The sequence below is a fragment of the Anabrus simplex genome, chromosome 13, assembly GCF_040414725.1.
Source record: "Anabrus simplex isolate iqAnaSimp1 chromosome 13, ASM4041472v1, whole genome shotgun sequence".
Classification (NCBI taxonomy): domain Eukaryota; kingdom Metazoa; phylum Arthropoda; class Insecta; order Orthoptera; family Tettigoniidae; genus Anabrus; species Anabrus simplex.
In genome coordinates this window covers 99,619,327-99,639,872 of record NC_090277.1, presented here as the reverse complement: position 1 = coordinate 99,639,872, position 20,546 = coordinate 99,619,327, and the positions used below count along the sequence as shown (strand labels likewise).

Here is a 20,546-nt window from a genome sequence, read left to right as displayed (position 1 = left end):
TAATTTATTCAATCTAGTACATGTTTCTTTCCCTAAAGGACATCATCAGCTAGAATAAATCGCAATATATCAGATACAAAAATTACATTACACGATTGGTAAGACAAATTAAAAACACTTTTATACACAAGGACATTTAAAATAAAGTATTAGCAAACTTTCTGAAAGATTCAAGTCATATAGGCATTAAAATAGATGTGAATTGTTCATTAAAATTCTTAATGACGGAGTTCCTGGAAACTAACATTTGTATTTGTAAAATCGTAAGATGAACATTGATGTGAACAAAAACCTTTGATTTAAAATATTTCTTGGATCCTTAAGATCTTTCATAGACATTCCTTTACATTCCTTTGCATTTGAGAATGAACGCTTCAGGATTCAAAGTCAACATGGGGCTGAAGCAGGAAAGTTATGTGTAGAATTGAATCCGTTTCCTTGTTATTGTCCCCGATGCGCAGAAAAGAATCTCCTCTGCTGAGGAATGTGCGATTTATTCTAGCTAATGTCCCTTAACGGAAGGAACATGTTGCAGATTTAATCAATTATATATGCATTGAATAGGCAGACTGCTGAAATGATATTTTTCTTAAATATTTGCTACTTGGGAACACTATGTAAAGAGCTGTTTCAAAAACACATTTGTGACATGATTTTGTATTTTCCTGTAGTTTGTGTTCTTACAAATAATTAAGGAGGACGAGTAGTTTTCGCACACATTTTATGTATATTTTACAAAACATTGTTCTTTATCTTGAAATATTAATACCTTGTGTTTACACCCTATTTTTACATGTTAAGTGTTGTAGGAAGATAAAATGTTCTTCCAATACAAAATTAGTCTTAATAGAAACACTTTTCTTCAGAGTTTAATAAATTCTTTGATATGGTGTAGAGCTTATAAACACATCATTTAATTGACTAAAACATGTTCTTTTAATGTCTCTTTCCAGTACAGGAGTACTAGCATTATATCGCATCACAGCACACACAGGTCTTCAAAAATTCACATTTATGCCCTGAGATGTACTCTAATTGGAACAAACCCTACACAGTCTTGTTTAGACACCAAATGACAATCAAGGGCTTGTATTTGTTGCTTTAGGAACATTGCTACAATTAATTTTTATCTTTGCATTAAACTGCACTTTCTTCCTTGTTCTTTGAGTCAGCAGTAATTCTAGGAGTTGCCATGCTATATGTCAATCATCTGTCACTTCCTCCAAAGCAAAAAAAAATTAAGCAGACTACCTAGACACTTCTCTAAGTGGTCAGTTACGGAAGCTTAGCAAATACAGATAGAACTGCTGTATGTTGAAAAAACACTTTGAGTATGGTCCTCATTTTCAATACTATAATAATATATTCACTTATTTTTAAAGGAATATACAGTTCCATTAACATAGTTCTTTTGTCCTCGTTTCAAGAACATCTTAAAGCTACCAATTCACATTAGAATACAGATTCCAATATTTAAAAGAATATTCATATGCAGAATAATATTAACCTTTAAAGATGTTAAACATCAAGAGTAACTGACTGACACCGTTTTACTCAGTCTTAAAATCTGTAATGTTTTATGAACTTGTGAAAATTTGAATTTATAATTCCACCTTTACAATACTGTAATTGTCTTTATTATTAAAAAGACTACATTAAATTATACTCGTGAAACATGTTTCGTCCTCTTGTGGGACATCTTCAGTCAAAAATACAAAACATTAAAAATAAGGCGAGGACACGTTGAAATAAGTGAATAAAAAAGTCTGTATCCTGTGACGTGGCGTGATGGCGTCTTGTCAATCTTCAATGTTAAAATGGTGCGACGTGAACGTGATATGAAGCATGAAATCCAATTAAAATCACAGATTAAATTGTTGTTCAAAACAACGAATTTTCAATTATAAAACAAAGTGAGTGGCTGTGAAGTTTATAACGTGCACTGTTTTATGAAAACAATAATCAGAATGTATTCGTATGAAATGTAAAGAGATAATGTACAAGATGTACTATACCCCTGTATTAATGTATGCATCAGAGACTTGGACTTTGACAGCAAGAGGCGAGAGTAAAATTCAGGCCACAAGATGAAGTTCCTGAGGAGTACGGTAGGGACGTCAAGAAGAGACAGAGTAAGAAATGTTGAGGTGGGAGAAGAAATGGGGTAGGAAAACTGAGTGATAGAATGAAGAATAAATTGAGATGGTTTGGTTATGTTATGAGCATGGAGGAGGGAAGAAAATAAGTGTTGGAGGCTGAGATAGAAGGAAAGAGGGCAAGAGGGGAAACCCAGAGCAAGATGGACTTGTCAAGAACAGTATAAGAAAAAGACTGGACTGGAATACAATTAATGAAGAGGAGTGGTGGAAGGAGAGGCGACGGAGAAGTGCCACCAACATGGCAGGAGCTGGACGAGGGGAACTGAAAATGAGTACATTTGAATATATGATAGGGTCTATTTGAACTGGAGAACACTTCAAAGAATGAATAGTGGTGAAATGTCTTGAAGAAAACTCCATTTTAATGTGTTGAGTATGTTCTATGACAACAGCAATATATTTGCCTTAACGTAGGCATTACCGAGCTCGATAGCTGCAGTCGCTTAAGTGCGGCCAGTATCCAGTATTCGGGAGATAGTGGGTTCGAACCCCACTGTCGGCAGCCCTGAAGATGGTTTTCCGTGGTTTCCCATTTTCACAGCAGGCAAATGCTGGGGCTGGACCTTAAGATCACGGCCGCTTCCTTCCCAGTCCTAGCCCTTTCCTGTCCCATCGTCGCCATAAGATCTATCTGTGTCGGTGCGACGTAAAGCCAATAGCAAAAAAAAAAAAAAAAAAAAAAACCTAGGCATTCTGATAATTTTTATAAGAAAACAAACATTACGGATTTTAAGACATACTGAATAACTGACACTGTTGTACTTAATGTTTAACATCTTTAAAGGTTAATATTCCACTTATGTATATCTTTATTAAAAATATTTGAATCTGTATTCTAATGTGAATTTGTAGCTGAAGATGTCCCTGAAATGAGGACAAAACATGTTCCACTGTGTTTACTCATAACTGTATATTCTTTTAAAATGAAGTGAACAAGTATACAATATAGTCTTAACAAAGTGAACCACTCTGTGTTATTCGTCGTCAATACAGATCTGTAATCATGAAATTTATTACTCAAGGGATTACTAGCCTTAGAATTTAAATGCAAATGATAATACAGTGATCAGCTTTAAATTGAAATGTATGTATGTTGAGTCCTCAGCCCGAAGGCTGGTTGGATCCTCAACAGCTCCGCCATCAGCTGTCATAGATGGCCTGGGCATCACTGAAGAGGCGTACTAGGGAAATGAGGAGTGAGGTAGTTTCCCGTTGCTCAATTGTAATCTATTCAAAGATGTGCTTACCAGAAAAATATGCTAGTATAATACTTGTTATTGCTACTTACATTGGAAAACAAGAGTTGATGTTTTGAAAAGCCTCTAATTTATCAGCTGCTGCAGGTGACTAGATTAGCCTTGACACTATAGTGTTGAAGGTGCATTCCCTGCAAAATGAGACAAACAACTGGTGAACTTGACACTTTCCAAAGATCTTGCTTTGCTCCTCAGAACACCAGTAATGTTCTGATGAAACAAAGCAGTCATTTGCTAAATATAAAATTTACCTGTAGTTTTTACTGTAATTTTGACTCTGTCTTTCCAGTTTTCTTAAAACTGCATATCTTTCAGGTTCTGACCAGCCTCTGAACTGAAGACTTAAGACTTGTTTCATTTCTCGCATGACATACATAAATTCTGAAGACTTGTCATATAAAATTTTCTGAGCTGTGAAAACATAAATCAAAACATTACAATACTTTTTTTTTAATATTGAAATGCAAGTACTTCTTGAAGTGAGTTAATATGTGGAAGGTGGCACCCTCATTCGAGGCTTGTAACTCTACATGATGTGTTGTCTCTCTCTGCAAGCTGCGACTGCTGGGATGGCCGCTCCGAATCCGTTCATGTCAGACTTTAGCCCGGCTCCTGCTGCCTCCTCCTCCGTGCCGCCTGTTGTTGATGGGGGAACTGACTTTTTTGGGGGAGATTTTGGTTCTGTAGCTCCGGCTGGTGGGCAGAGCACCACAGACTTGTTTGGGGATGTCACGGGGGATGGTGCTGTCTTGCAGCCTACAGAGGCCATGTCCTTCACCATGGACAGCAAGCCACAGGTGGGCGACGATACAAAGCTGCAAGGTGGCGAGGATTTGACCAATGCCCAGTTTGCCGCTGGTTTCCCTGCCCCGTCTTCTGTACCTCCCAGCTCTGGTCCTACTCCTGCAATGGCTGCCTCCAAAGTGACTTCACCACCTCCCCCTCGTCCTCCTCCACCCGCGGCCTTGGTTGGCAGCGGCTCGCCTCGTACCATGTCCCCGATACCGGCGAGCGGCTCTCCCGGCCGCCCGTCTTCCGCGGCCTCTAAGAGCGCCTTCGATGATTTGAATGACAGCATCCGGGCCGCCTTGGGCGGATCTCCGACCAGAGCTCAGCCGCCGGTGAGCACCACTCCCCCGCAGACGGGCATGCCTCCCGGCTACGGTGCAGGTGCGATGGGAATGGCAGGGTTTGGTGGATTTGACATGCAAGCGCAGGCAGGAGGAGGAAGCGGAATGGTGTTCGGCCAAGCGGCCGGTAGCGCCCCTCTTGGTTACGGCTCTCCAGCTAAGCAAGGACTGGGCATGACAGGTGACGATTGAATGGTGTTCTGCTGTGTAGTGCTGCATCTTGCTTGCTCGTACATTTCTGCTTGTGGCTTCTTCATTTTCCTGTCTTGTCTTTGGCTTTTGGAACTTGTCTCTTAACTATTACAATATTTATTGAAATATGCTGCTATTCTGTCTCTAAACTTGAATGGAGTGCAAATGAGAGCATATAATTCTTAGTTAATATATCTATAATTTAATGTTTGTTGAAATTGAATCTGTAATAACATATTGGAAAGACCTACAGGACTTCATAGGATTCCTTACTTCTATCTAATCTGCTCTAACTAGTATGAAGGCCCCAAATAACCATACAAAATTTAAAAAGTAAATGTTTTTGAGATCTAGATGTTTTAACTTAAGTGATGTTACATCACTGCTGACTGCTCCTTACCAATGGTTTGTAATGCAGAGTTGAAATAACTTGAATGGTTGTGTTGCACTTTGCCTGTGGGAGGAACTAAGCTATTGAAACATTTGTCAGTCATCAATGATCTGCATTTAGGATGGTTACCCAGGTGGCAGATTCCCTATCAGTTGTTTCCCTCATAATTCCATTACAATTTTTTAACTGCCTTTTTCTTAAATATTTTCAACAAAATTGGAGATTTACTCAAATATTTCCCTTGATAATTTATTCCAATCCCTTTTTCCTCAGGCCTATAAATGAATATTTGTCCCAATCTCTCCTTTAATTCTTACTTTACCTTCATATGATGGATCTTTCCTACTTTTAAAAGCTCTGCCCAAGCTTATTCTTCTACGTATGTCATTCCATGCCAACTCTCCACCAACAGCTCGAAACATACCACATAACTTATAAATCTCATTTTTTGTCCCGTATTGGGATCAACTCGACTGTTAGGTTGAATGGAGAATCCCACCTTCCAATACTTATTTGTTTTTTATTGCTAGTCTGTGTATTTATGTAACATAATCCAGCTTTAAATCTAATTATAATATTAAAAAGTACATGTTTCATTCCTATACTCGGTCAGCTGACGGCATGGCGCAAGGGGAAAAGTAAACATAGCGGGACCGGCTATCTTTAAAAAATCAACTCAAGTTCGGTTATTCTTTAGGAGTTTCCCCCTATAATTGTACTTTAAAATTTCACATTTTAAGTCTTTCTTCAAGATACTAAAAGTACATAATTCTCCAGCTTTTGAAAAAAGATCTCTTACGTCAGATTTAATTTCAAACTCGAACATTGACTTGTTGAGGTTTTAACTCAACATGAACATTTTATCTTATAGGTGTTTTTCTTTATGCCAATTTTTGTATCTTTTTAGCTGAAGATGTTCCATATTAGGAATGAAATGTATATTTTTAACATTGTAATTAGATTTTAAGCTGGATTGTTTACATACACTAGCAATAAAAAAAGCAAATAAGTGTTGTAAGGTGGGATTCTCCATTTACCTAACCTTAGTTGACATACCACATAGTCAAGCATCTCGTCTCCTTACTTCCAAGTCTTCCCAGCCCAAAGTTTGCAGCAGCATTTTAGTAACTCTACTCCTTTGTCGCAAATCACCCAGAACAAATCGTGCTGCTTTCCTTTGAATTGTTTCCAGTTCTCGTATCGGATAGTTCTGGTGAGGGTCCCGTACACTGGAGCCATACTCTTAACTGCGGTCTTACCAGAGTCTTACGTGCCCTCTCCTTTACAGCCTTACTACAACCTGTAAATACTCTCGTAACCATGTGAAGAGATCCATAACCTTTCTCAACTAGTTAGTTAATGATTAACTCAATGAAGATCATTCCTTATATTAACACCTAGGTACTTACATTGTTCCCCATGAGGCACTATCGCCCCATCAACACAATAATCAAAACTGACGGGATTTTCCCTCTTGGTGAAACAACTTGAATTTTCATCCCATTTACATTCATACCGTTGTCTACTGTCCATCTCACCACATTGTTTAAGTGCCATTGCAGCCGCTCACTATCCTGCTGTTAGTTTACTACTCTATACAGTATAACATCCGTAAATATCCTCATCTGTGATTCCAGATCTGTACTCATATCTTACATGTATAAGAAAACATAATAGTCATCGTTTTGCTCATTACTGAGCGTCTAGACCTCGTAACATAAAGGTCCAATAATACTGTCCTGTGGGACAACCCTCTTAATCATTACAGAATCAGATAACACTTCACCTACTCTACTTGTCAAGAGTTCTATTTTCTAGAAATGTAGCCACCCTTTCAGCCACTCCTTTGTCTAGTCCAGTTGCACTCATTTTTGTTGGTTATCTCCCATGATGTACCTTATTAAAATACTTGGATAAGTCAATAGGAATACAGTTCATTTGACCTCCTTAATCTAAAGTATCTGCTATATCTTGCTGGAATCCTAAAATATACTTTCTGCCTGAAATACTTGACATTTTGCTGCATTGTTAGCACAGTCTTTATTTCCTCTGGTGATGCATAATACAAGTTTTAATGAAATGTCAAGAATGTGAAAATTGATTCTTATTCATTACGTATCAATATATCAAGACTTCTCTTAATATTTTCGTGGAGCCTGGTGAGCAGTGATTTCAGACCATTTTCATAATTAATGAAACACTACGAAGGCTGGGTTTTTTTTTTTTCTCCAACCTCTGATGGGGCTATAAAAGAAACACATTGACATGAAATTATTTCATCACTAAAAGTTTAGTAGTTTCATACTTACTTTTCATATAATCACCAAAACTATTTAATTACTTATCGTATTGCGACACCAGCTTTCCGATGTCCTCTGCAAAGAAGTCTGTCGCCAGTGAGGTAATGTGCTTGTCGACAGCCTCCTGCTCCATAAAGTCCACAAACAAGACATCTTATGGTCCAAAAAAAACAGCAGTCATTGCGTTCCTGTTCCTCAGTGTTGTTTTAAACTTTTTTGGTTGGTTTGGAGAAAATGCATCCGGGACCCAGCATGAACAAAGTTTCCGGTATCCTAAGTGTTGAGTCACAATTATGTACAGAGAAAACCTTGAAATGTTTGGGATTGTTGTAGACAGTTCACTGGTCTTAAACCTCCATCTGTGGTGTACAAACTAAGAAATTAAGGAGGCTTTTGAGACGCAAGTTACCTCACTGGCAGCAGACTCTTAACAGGGGGCATCAGAAAGCTGGTGTCACGATACGACAGGTGCCTAAATCGCTTTGGCAATTACGTGGGGGAAGTGATAAAATAATTTTGTCAGTGTATCTTTTCTTTTTATATCCCATCGGAAGTTGAAGGAAAAAAAGCAGTGCTTCTAATTTAGTCTATGGCTTGTAAGTGTAACCTGGGGCTCTACATTTATATTACAAAATTTTTGTTTGAATACGAGCAGTATAAGATAAAATTAGTAACGACCTTATATTAAATTGTCAGTGGCAATGGCATAAAGTAATCTCAAACATCATGGGTGCCTGATGCTTTTATCATTAAATTTTAATGCTCTTAAAATGGAGCAACATTAAAAGATCAAAGTTTCTATTTTGCAAAGAGTAGCAGTTATTTCAGTAAATATAATATTTCTCATTCTCTTTCAGTTATAGATTGAAACTTAGAATAGTGTTGGGATTTTGATAAATTTCTACTTAAAATATTTCTTGCTTGGTTCAGATTCTGATTTCTTCATTCCTTTATTTGCATGGTTCTGAGTCCACTCTGTCTTGTTTGGAGAAATTGCACAACTTGTCTTCATTCTTATTGGTTTTTTATTTAATTATTTACATATCTGTAATAAAAAATACTTCCCTGGCATCTAATGCCACAAGATAGATGCAGACAGATAAAATAAGTTACTTTTAGTCTTAGCCTATGCAGCAGTTAGAGCAGAGCAGACACTTTCTTCCGTAGAAAAGCATAGAAGCTATTGTAGATTGTGTATTAGATGCTATTGTGGAATATAAACTAGTTTCACCTTTATTTTATAGCCTTATATGCAATATTTTGTCAGTTTGAACTAGTGCTCAGTACAAAGCAACATTACTTTTCCAAAGAACACCTACCAGATTGTTTCTGGTTGTGGAACTCTGTTTTCTTGTGTGTGCCTGCCGTTCATCAATAAAATCTTTATACCAGGTGTTGAAATTTCGTCGGTAATTACTAATCGGTCTTATTCATGGCAGCATTTGGCAAGTTTCTAATATAATTTAGACATACAGTATCGTCCCACAAATATGCCAAGGGCTGTATAATTTGGGTTTAAATTGAAATGGTTCGAGCTCTAGGCTATTCTCGGTGAGCAGCAATGCTGAGCTACCTGGTACTCTTCGAACATAAGTCTATTAACATTCTCTCGAACATCATCTCTTCTGTTGTCAGAATGAGACAATGTTCCGTTCTTTTCCTCTCCTATTCTATATATACAGTAATACATCAAGAGGGAAGTACTTCAAGACTTGGCAGCAAGAAAATAAACGATCTCAGTTATGTGAATGACAATCTGATAATCGCAACATATGAGCAAAAACTAGAAACTAGTTACATTTAATGAACTTCATAGTGGTTCCGTATTGACATTTACTAACATATAATTCTTATTTCTTTTCTATTGTCCACACAGTCGGTACTAAAATGTTACAATTTTATTTAAATAATTCATGAAGAACAGTATCTGCGAACTCGTGGGTGGTGAAATCCTGTCATCCTCAGAATGGAGAGACAAGCTGAAAATGACGGCAATGGTCACCCCAGTGCGCACTCTTCCTGGACATTGTATGAGCACAGGCCACTGCAGGTACTGTAGAGAGTATGAAACCCCAGTGTTCTCGGGAGCTACCCTCCGGGACAGTTATTTCACATTAAGCTTCATAACGCGGAAAGATCTTTATTAGCAGCAGTCTCGAAGAAAAAGTCTTGAGGTTCCACTGTTGAGCAGAGGGTGGAAGTAACCATCGTATTGATATAATTGCTATCAACTGCATAACTGAAATCATTGATCCTACGATAAAGTTTGAAGACTTTTTTCCCAGCCAGATGTTGTAGATGGAATTGTACTGGACAGTTTCCATTTTTATTAATACTATTAATAAAAGGACGTTGAGAAAATAGAACAAATACTGAGGAAAACATTTGGACCCAAGATTCAAGATGGTATCTGGATGCGCAAAAGCTCAGAAGAACTGCATTTGCTGACTGAACGATTCACCTCACTTGCACGAAAAAGACATGTGTGCGACGTAAAGCCCCTAGCAAAAAAAAAAAGACATGTGTAATTCTGCGGGCATATAGCACAAATGGACAACTCTTGCTTGACCAAGGAAATCTTCCACATCATCAATGGAACCAGACAATGCAAAATACACTGGTTGGTAGACACCCAAAATCACCTCACAGAAATCCATATTGACCCGCTGGCAGCTACATGGACTACATACAGGCAGAAAATCAATTCACATAACTTCATACCCAAGAACCCAACAGGAAAGAATTCGAAACTGTGACACATGAACGCAAGAAAGAAGACAGTCCTAAAGTGGAAGTATGAGGAAATTTTACGAAAATAACAAAAAGAACAAGAAAAACCAGTGGTAAGTAATGATTCTATGTGCTTCGTAGAGGGTAAAACACACTATATATATTATTAATAAAAAACCTTATATATTAGTTTTCTATAAATGAACGACCCTCTTTTGGAGCTCTGTGGCTCATGTTAAATTCTAATTTTAAATAGGGAATAATAATAATAAATTAATGATGATGCCTTGGGAGATGTGCTGCAACCAATTCAGCCACATGGTATTTCAGGAAGGGTCGTTCAACTGCTGAACAGATCCACAACCTCAAAACTATCATCAGGCATCATAATCTCAGGTCCAAACAGTACATGTCAATCCTTGTGGAATTTTAAGAAGGCCTACGATTCGATAGACCACAAGGTTCTACTAAACATATACGAATTTGGGGTTGACCTGAAACTGCTGGCATTAATTAGAGCCACCCTGACTGACACAAAATCCAAAGTAAAGTTCCTAGGATGCCCATCAGATTCCTTCGAGGTCAAAACAGGTGTCGGGCAAGGAGATGGGCTCTCTCTGATGCTTTTCAACTGCATGCTCTAAAAGATCTTTAGGACCAGGAGAACAAAATTATTATGAGCTGATTGTAGTCCTCTGAGAATGGGAACAAAATCTAAGGGGATCATAATAGACTGCCTAGCGTTTGCTGATGACATCTCCATTCTGTCTAACTCTGTAGAAATTGCTAGGATCCAAATCTAGAAATTGTTGAACAAACTGGCTTGCAGATATCTTTTGAAAAAAACAAAGTAATGACCAACATCAAAGATGCCCCAGCAAAACTCCAGAAGAGCAACAGAGTAGAAAAATTTAAGTATATAGGTGAGATCAAAATGAAAAATGGACTGGACAAAGGAGCACTTCAGGAACGAGTACGCAAGCTTGAAATAACCTATCGAACGTCGTGCTCAATCTACAACAAAAAATGTCTGTCTCAAAATATTGAAGTACATTATTATGAAAGTGTTCTGAAGCCAGTAGTTATGTATGCAGTCGAAACCCTATCCCTAAATGCTAATAAAGGACTCCTTGAAGAACTAGAGAGAGAAAGAGTGCAAAATCGTCAGAAGTATCATGGGATCCAGTTACAAGAATGGAACCCATTATAAAATGTCCAGCAAAGAAGTGTACAGTAAAATAGAGAAAATTGCAAAAACAATCCGTAATAGACGGGCACGATATGTCATCTTAAACGAATGGATGGAAATAGGCTGACTAGACAGATCTTTCACTTTTTTTTTTTTTTTTGACTCCAATTCCAAAACCACAATGCCCTGGTTTATGAACACCAAGGAAGACCTCCAAATGCTGCATATAAAACCTGAAGACTCCTTCAGTAGAGATCCCTTCTGCAAAAAGATGCTGACGGATACAAAGTACCACCTGGACAGAGGAATGCAAGCTGGCCCACTCACAAGAAAGCGAAGCAAACTGCCAAATGTAGCGGGACTTAACGTGGTCGTAGATGGCCCCAGTGAATAATATAAGCGTTCTCTATTTTCATGCTAGTAATATGGTCGCCCTATCTTAGTAGCCTTTTATGACATGCAGGGAGTACAGATAATGAATGCATGTTTCACTCCACCCACAAAGGAGAGAGAGTTCTAATAAATCAAAAGAAATAAATTTCCTCTTTTCAACAGTGTTCAGAATTTTAATTGATGTTTTCCCATCAGAATTATTCACCATTGCTCTGTTTACAGTCTCTTTATAGGTCTAATATGTCAAAACATCAGCATCTTCCAAAAACATGCCTTTCCATCCACCAAAATGCATGTGACTTACACTGGTTGCTTTGTTACGGTGTCGGTAAAAGCTGAATTGCTTTGCTTATGCTAATTCCGGGTAGACCACCAGCCCAAAAACGTATCTAGGATGAGATGAACTGTGGCTTGTTAAAAATACAGCAGGGTTAGTTGAACTTGTTACCAGGCTGGAACCCGGTAGGTACGTTAAATTCAACCCACGAAGGTCGACCCTGTTCCACTCGACAAAGTTTGTCGGTTTACGGGAAACTTTTTTGTCGTGATTGCTGGTAGATGATGTAGGTTAGGCTTGTTGTGCAACAGTGTGTCTCCGGTAGACAAGTGGCCTTGGAATCTGCCTGCTTGCTAGTTGGCTATCGCATGGGTGACGGATGCTTGTTGGTTGTATTCTGCCACACCAGGTTTTGATGCCTTGGGAGATGTGCTGCAACCAATTCAGCCACATGGTATTTCAGCAGCAGGGGCTCCCCTGGGGATGAGCGGCGGACCTCAACAGGCGACGGACAGCGGCAGTAAGGTGCTCACCGGCGACCTCGACAGCAGTCTCGCCTCGCTGGCGCAGAATCTCTCCATCAACAAGGGCGGCCCAGCAGCAGTCAAGTAAGAGTCTCTAGTTATTTAGTCCTGTGGACTATTGCAGGAAGATTTCTTAACTCTCTTTAAATACTTTGTGTACAGAGAAATTCATAACAGCAGCAGCAATGCTTAGTATATTTTGTGAAATTTTGAAGCCATTTCTGTTCAGTTTCAACTCAGTAAATAACTGTTAAGTTCTTCAGTCTTTCAAAACTAATTTATGAACAAATAAATTCAGAAAATATCTGAAAAAGAGATGGTAACCTGAAAAATTTTAGCTTTTCTTTTTATTTCAAATAGTTTCTAAATCTATTTATTCATAGATAAGAACCTAAGTTAAAAAAAAAAAAGCTTAGTATAATTCCAGTATGATTGGTCCATTACTGAAAATCATATTTTTTCCAGCCAACTCATTCTTGGTTGCCAGTGTTCTGCCCTAGTGTGCCTGTTTGGGCTAATCAGTTGGTAACTGGCACACCTGGCAACAGATTTTGTAAAAGTCTTTCATAAGGACATTGGCACTGCCTGTGCAGTGGCCTCCTCTACGTGCTCTAGCCATGTGTGTTTATATATATCATTACTAGGCAATGAAAACCTAATTTCACTCCAATTTGCCTTTTGAAGGTGTGCCACGTTTCCTGAGAAGGGAATAGAAGTCTTCAATGATAGATTAATTGGGCTATCATTAAGCACTGAAAATAGCAAGAACAGTTCTTTGGGCATTGCTCACCGCACAATTTCGGGCTTCCTCTGTAAACTTGACTCTGAAGGAGTAATGAATTTCCCTTTCCACAGCGATGTATATACAGTTGTGATAGTACATATATCACACCCCAGAATTATATGTAGAAGTTAGAGATATTATTGTCAGTATTCGATTTTTAAAATTATTTATATTATTATTATTATTATTATTATTATTATTATTATTATTATTATCAGTATTTCATTTGTATATTTTGCCATTTATATTGGTAAGCTGGAAGATATCCACATATGTAGGTATGAGTAATTTGTTTTGCACGAGTGGGAAAACATTGCTTTAATAACTCTGGTAATGTGAATGAGTCATATGGCTACCCCAGTGTTTGTTGTGATGTACTTGTGTCGGGAAATTCATGAGTCATGTATATATCCCAGCCTGATGAGATGAGCTTGTTGTTGTATTAGGAAAATTTGGTGACTCATGGAATATACCCCAGAGTTTGTTATTGTCTTGGGAGGAAGTAGTTCAGGGCTTGGTCTTGACTAGAGATCACTCATGATTGGTGGGCAAGCACCAATCCAGACGTATCATCTGAGAGGAGGGGGATGTTGATGTCTATAAAGGTTGATCATACGGCGGCAACCAGGAACATTGTATGGGACATTGTATGGGTGATGGTAAAGGAACTAGAAGGAAGACAACTACTACAACTACAAGCAGTAACACTGTATGAGAGAACTACAACTGACGCACTGTACGGGAAGGAAGTAGTGCTGATACACGGTACTGGAGTGACACGGCAGCAATGGACTGGACTTCAAACGTTCGTGGAGCGTAGTCTTGTTATGTTCGTAGAAAGTGGCTGATTGTGGAGAGTGCTTGCGCATTAAGTATTGTAGCACTTGTGGCGGCCTAGCATTATATGTTGGTGAAAGCTATCTCAGACTTTCCATAAATTTATGTTGAGGATCGACAGACGTGTGTGTATATATATCTTTACAACAAGTGTTAAAATATGTGAACACAGTAGTACAAGGTACAGTATCTGTGTGATGTGATAACTGCCGATTATGAGAATCGGTAAGTCGAATTGATACAGAGACGGTGAAGGGTATTTATCTTCATACATGTACATTGTTCATCGGACTATCTACAAATGGTAGCTTAGTTCTCGCTTTCGTTTTCCCACGATTTTCATTTTTGTTGTTCTTGTAAATATGGAGTCTTCCAGCAATATTTTATGTGTGTATTATATGTATAATGTTGTATGTTGATGAGGTGCTCATGCACGGAATCTGTTCAGAATATAGTTAGCTATTTTAGAATCGGTGTTATTGATGAACCTAGGTGCAGTTCCTACCTAATTAGTCGTTTTCAGGAGGTTAGGTAAGGCCTGCAGCAGATGTACCAGTACGCAGCAAAATGTACACGCCCTGGGATATACAGTTTATCATGCTCTTATCTAAATTCGAGGGATCCATTCTGGTGAACTCTGGCGCCCATACTACGGACATTTCGGTTAATTATGCTTATTAATGTTATTAAGTTTTTGAGTAATTTTATTTATATATTTTATTCATGATTTTATTTTTTAGTAATCATCAAAAAAAGTTACACAGTATATTGTTATTGGGGAGCAGAATGGTGCATCGGCTTAGTTGCTGCCTGCCTGTCATCCCGGCAACCTTACTTTAATTCCCTGTGTCGCTGGAATGGGACTTTCAGTTGAAAACGCCTTCCTGTGGTGTCAGGAAGGGCATGAGACCTTAAATCCCCGGCCTATACCTCAGTGCGTGCAGGGAGCTCGAGAAAGCAGGATAAGCTGTAGAAAATATCATGTTTATAGCTAATGTTGCCGGGCTGAGTGGCTCAGACGGTTAAGGCGCTGGCCTTCTAACCCCAACTTGGCAGGTTCGATCCTGGCTCAGTCCGGTGGTATTTGAAGGTGCTCAAATACGACAGCCTCGTGTCGGTAGATTTACTGGCACGTAAAAGAACTCCTGCGGGACTAAATTCCGGCACCTCGGCGTCTCCGAAGACCGTAAAGAAGTAGTTGGTGGGACGTAAAGCAAATAACATTATTATTATAGCTAATGTTATTTGGCATCCACCACCAATAATTTATTTCTGGTATAATCGCAATATACCCCTACTTTGGGAGGTACGAAGGTAAAACAATTGGATTTTTGGGGTACGCCAACCAAAGTTTGAATACCACGGTCCTACGAAGACTCAACCAAAAAAGGAATGTAATTTATATATTTTAGAGTTTGTGATGTATAGTTTTTGAGTTTATAGTTTTAACTGAAGGATGGTCTTAGTAACAGCTCAAAACTAGTCCTACTGTAAATGAGATAGAATAAAATGCTGCAATACAATTGACAAGTGTTGATTAGATTGAATTCTCCAAAATAAAGTTACTGATATACAGAGTCAGCTTGAAAGACCTGCAAAGGCCTCTTTGGAAGCCACCTGACATTATTACTATTATTATTTTACTATTTAGAGATTGAAGTAATTCTACTTTGTACGTTGTTTCAGGGGTGTTCAGTGGAATTCTCCGAAGAATGCTGCCAAGCCTGGTGCCACGGGCTGGACCCCACAGCCTATGGCTGCTACTACTGGTGCAGGCTACAGGCCAATGGTAAACTAGAACCAAAAAGCTGGAGCACAGTCTTTCCTTGCACTTTGCTTTCATATATTTTTTACCCCCCTTTTATTTCATCTTATCAGTAATGAACACAAGAGTAGCTAGATTTGGTTTAGATAAATACAGTACCATTTATTTAGTTGTGCACTGTGGCTGTATTATGCATGACGGGAGCAATTGTCGTGGACTATTTCAGGGCCAGGGAATGCCTGCAATGAGTATGCCTGTTCAGTTCCAACCAGTGCCCACCCTGGTGAGTATGTAGATCTGGCTTCTCTAGTGCTGCTTCTCTTTCCTTCTATTTCTCTCAACTATCGGGGAATGGACTGAAGTAGAACTATTCAGTTGTATTAATTTATAGCTCGTTAGTGAAATATACTATATAAATAAAAACTAAATCTACAAATTAGCATCTAGATTTGAAGCCTGCCTGGTAGCCGTGATTAAGGCATAGTCTTGCTTTTGTTCACCTAGTATTTCCTTGATCATTGATGAAAGTGTGGCAGAATTCCAGATGGTGTAGTTGTGGACTAGAAACCATCACTATTGCTACATCTTTCTTTAAACATTCATGTAGTTAACAAAACAATATCTGATATTTGACTGAAGCTCCATTGCGGATAGGAACATGGCGTAGCGCATTAATTTGCAGACTGATACCAATATTTGTAATTATGTGCAGAAAGTTTATCATGGGTATTGAGTGCTAGTGAATTGGATATTTCTAATGATTAACGGCTAATGCTAAACAGGGAGTAACCCTACAGAAAATTCCTTGCATACTTGAATACAATAGGTACACGAAAGTCGTAAACAGGATATTCGTACTACTCTGTGCTTAGAAAGATCATTAAATGGAACCACAAATGGTACTGCTTTGAAAAATATCACGGTACAGACTACTAAGCAACTTAGCGAGTACATGTTACAAATTTGAGGTTGATATCTTTTTGAGTTACAGTACTTTGAGTGCAGCAGTGTTATTTTTTTCTTGGAGGTTTGAACTATCCAGTCTACATGGCGTAGCAGCCTCTGTTTACGATCAGTCTTCAAATAATCCTGATAAGGGTCCCATACACTAGAACTAAACTCTAATTGGGGTCTTACCAGTGACTTACATGCCTTTCTATTTAAAAGAACGAAAAAAGCCCATTGGTATTAAAGCTCAACATAGTCTCACTTGTTGAGTGTTCAACCAGAGCCAGTTAGCTCCCCCCTGCCACGTCAGGCTTTTCCAGTAAAATCCCCAAGTACAGTCACAATTTTCCTTTTCATAGAAATGAATAAGGTATGATTGGTAGCTCACTCCCTATTGTTGCCCCCCTTAGTGCAATAACTTATGGCAGCAAGGAATCCAATTACTTGGTGATGGATAGAGTAATTAAAGCATGGATAGGGACTCATGATGGGCAGCAAGTGCCATGGATATATTTTAACACTTAGTCACGCACAGTCTTAAAGACCGGATATGAAATATAAACTTCATTCTCGAAAAAAGTCCTAGGAAATCGGAATACATGACAAATAGAAACTACTAAACACACTTAAAGTTCATATGTGTGCGCACTTTTTCTTTTCCTAGCATATATATTCCTTTGTCCACATATCAGGTTTCCATGGTTGGATCCTTATATTCACATAAGAATCATATTCCTTCTTAGTACAGAGTTTTGAAATATAAAAGGGGTATATTCACTGTATATGGAGCCCTGCTAATTCTTCACTTGCTGTGCTAATCTGCTGCATGATCATCAAAAGCACACACTTCACAGTATGTTGTATGCTCCTCGCAAATGTACTTCCAACAGTTTGCACACGTAGCGCTAGTCTTCCTCTCCTGCTGCAAAGTACAGAAATTGCATCTTTGGCTTTGTCTTAATTTTTACTGGTCAGGAATGCCGAGCAGCTGCTGGATTGAGATTTCTGTTGCCAAGGGAGGCTTTAGACTGTAGCTCTAGACATCCAATACTTACGTCAAGATTTAAGGGAAAGAAGAAAAAACAAAATCACACTCGGCATGTGCAATAACAGCAGAATATTTGGATAGCTGCAACTAGTTGCACACACAAGTTGTGACTGTTGGAGTACACTTACTTACTTACTTACTTACTTACTTACTTTTGCTGCCAAAAACATTCTCTAATTGAAAGTAACCCACCCGAGTTGTCAACAGTGGTTGCGGGGAACATTACATGATGATTATCTTTGTTGCCTACAAAGCTGCAAAATATGATGCACGCGGCGCAAAAATAAAGGAATAATTTGTAGGAAAATTTTAAACCCACCACATCGGAAAAGTATTCCCATGGGATGAAAAATAGTTACGGTTGTATATTTAATCTGTTTTGCTTCTGAATCCTAATTTTGAAATTCCTCCCTTCAAAGCTCTGGCTCCTTGGCGAGTTTAGGGAATTCTCAGTTTTTTCTAGGGATCTTCAGGATTATTTTATTTATTCAGCGTACGGCTTTTAGTGCCGAGACATGTTCGGCTCGCCTGGTGCAGGTCATTCTGTGCGACTTTCACAGGCAACCTGCACTTATTGTGATGATGGTGATCGTGTAGTCAGACGAAAAATACACCCACAGTAACCCCTGTCTGTCATAAGAGGCAAGGCAACTAAAAGGGTCAACCAAGGGATGATTGTATTAGAGCCATGAAACTAGTTGTAATTAGTACCATCATGCGAGGAACTCCATGGGTCGCCTTTACTTGGGAGTAGTACCACTATATTAGGTACACAATAGGGTTGAGATTAGTAGCTGCAGAGAATGGTTCACTGTGGGTTTACAGTACCTTCGATTTAGTACCACTATATGAGCGACATCGTGGGTGGGCTTTGCCTGTGATTAGTATCCACTATGCGAGGAACACCACAGGAATACCGGTGCCTGTGATTGGTACACCTATGTGAGGAACACCACGGGTTTTCGTTGCCCGTGAGTGGTGCTATTATGTGAGAAACACCATAGGTCTGTGTTACCTGTGCGATGTACAATACTTGTGAGTAGTACCATAATGTGTGGAACACAGGGAGTCTACACTACTTTTGATTAGTGCCGCAACATGAGCAAAAACCATGGTTCTTCTTTCCTAGTGATAAGTACCATTATGAGGGGCCGTTGACCTGGACTTCGGACCCCTTTAGACAAAAAGAATCATCTGTTCAGGATTGTGCTTTGGACGCAGTCCCTTGGTCAGTAAGACTATTGTGTTAAGATAGTTTCTTGGAAGGTGAGGCATTCCGGGTCAGATCCACTGATGGTTTTATGTTCATAATCATTTTTCGTAGTCTTTTTGAATTCTAGTCAGTGGATCAATTCTGGAATTTTTAACTTTCAATATTGTGCGTTTGAGCTGCCGATTATTTTAAACTCGTATTCATCCCTTCATTCTTCACCATGTGAGTGGATATAAATTGTCATTACATTTTGTCTCATTTCGTACCATTAAGGGCCGATGACCTGGATGTTAGGCCCCTTTAAACTATCAACGTTCTGATAGTGGTTCTTTTTCTCCCTCACCAACAGGATTAGTTGGCTAACCATGGTGTCAGACTGGACTTTACACTTTAATGATAACTGCCGCCAAGCTACCTATCTTCAGGATATAAAGGTCACTGGTACAAAGTTTTAAGTTTATATGGAGACTGGAAGTCTATTTTCATTTTTATACCTACTTCTTACACTACTGCTCTTCCATTTCCATTTATTAGCATACACTAGACAAGAATAAACTGCTCATTTGATAATTAGTTAAGTTATAGATTGTAAAATAAATAATAATATAGATCGGAGTAGCTATCTTCTAGTCTTCTATTATTGCACAAAATAAACTCTAAATAGAAGATTGAAAACATTACAGGTCTCTTAAGTAATTTTTAGAAAGAAACAAGGGACAAATTAGATATTGAATAGAAAGGTAGGAATGGGAACAGGTAACACAGTGAGAGTTCATTATGGTAGGAGGGAGATGAGATGAAGACAAGCAAGAAAACACAAAGCAATAGGACAGTCACTGTTGTCTTCAGAGAGAGGCGTCATGTAACATAAAAACTTTCCAGTCTGTCGCACACAAATTTCAGTATAAATTATAATACTATAAACATAAAAATGACATATTTCATTCTACAAGAACATCCTCAAATTCTATCAAATCATGCTTATTGTTTACGTTGTGTAAACTTGTCAATATAGTTAGGTGATAATATGAACAAGTATTAAACAAATAATGATTTTATAAGTATTCAACCATCACCACATTAACATAATGAAATATGTCTGATTATCTAGACTTCTGAAGCCTAGTCCATTGTCTCCAAACACTATTTTAGGACTGTGTACGCTTAACGGCGTTTAGAGTATGGTTTATCTTAAAAATAACTTCTAATAGATACACTCTATGTAAATTCCATACTTTATGTAACTCAGTCATTGACTTGCATTTATCCATAATACATAAAATACATTATAACATGAAGAAAGTTAATAACCTTATCTCCCCTCTCCAGTAGATGAAGGAAGGTTCCACAATGTTCTCACTCTGCCCCTACTTCCCCATCCGCTCTCCATGGTACAGTGTGCTAGATAAC

The 20,546-nt window shown here is 38.4% G+C and overlaps 1 protein-coding gene across 5 annotated transcripts in view; it reads left to right on the top strand.

The window, feature by feature from the left end:
• Positions 1-20,546, top strand: part of lap (like-AP180) — a 408,339-nt gene that overhangs the window by 365,169 nt on the left and 22,624 nt on the right. For 2 of the 5 annotated variants that reach the window (XM_067157201.2, XM_067157200.2), the window contains exons 13-16: positions 3,971-4,726; positions 12,481-12,625; positions 15,849-15,951; positions 16,154-16,210. In XM_067157201.2, the coding sequence (XP_067013302.2) occupies positions 3,971-4,726; positions 12,481-12,625; positions 15,849-15,951; positions 16,154-16,210 (1,061 nt within the window). Of the gene's footprint in view, positions 1-3,970; positions 4,727-12,426; positions 12,626-15,848; positions 15,952-16,153; positions 16,211-20,546 lie in introns of all 5 variants that reach the window. The other 3 variants (XM_067157205.2, XM_067157204.2, XM_067157203.2) reach the window with 3 other exon arrangements.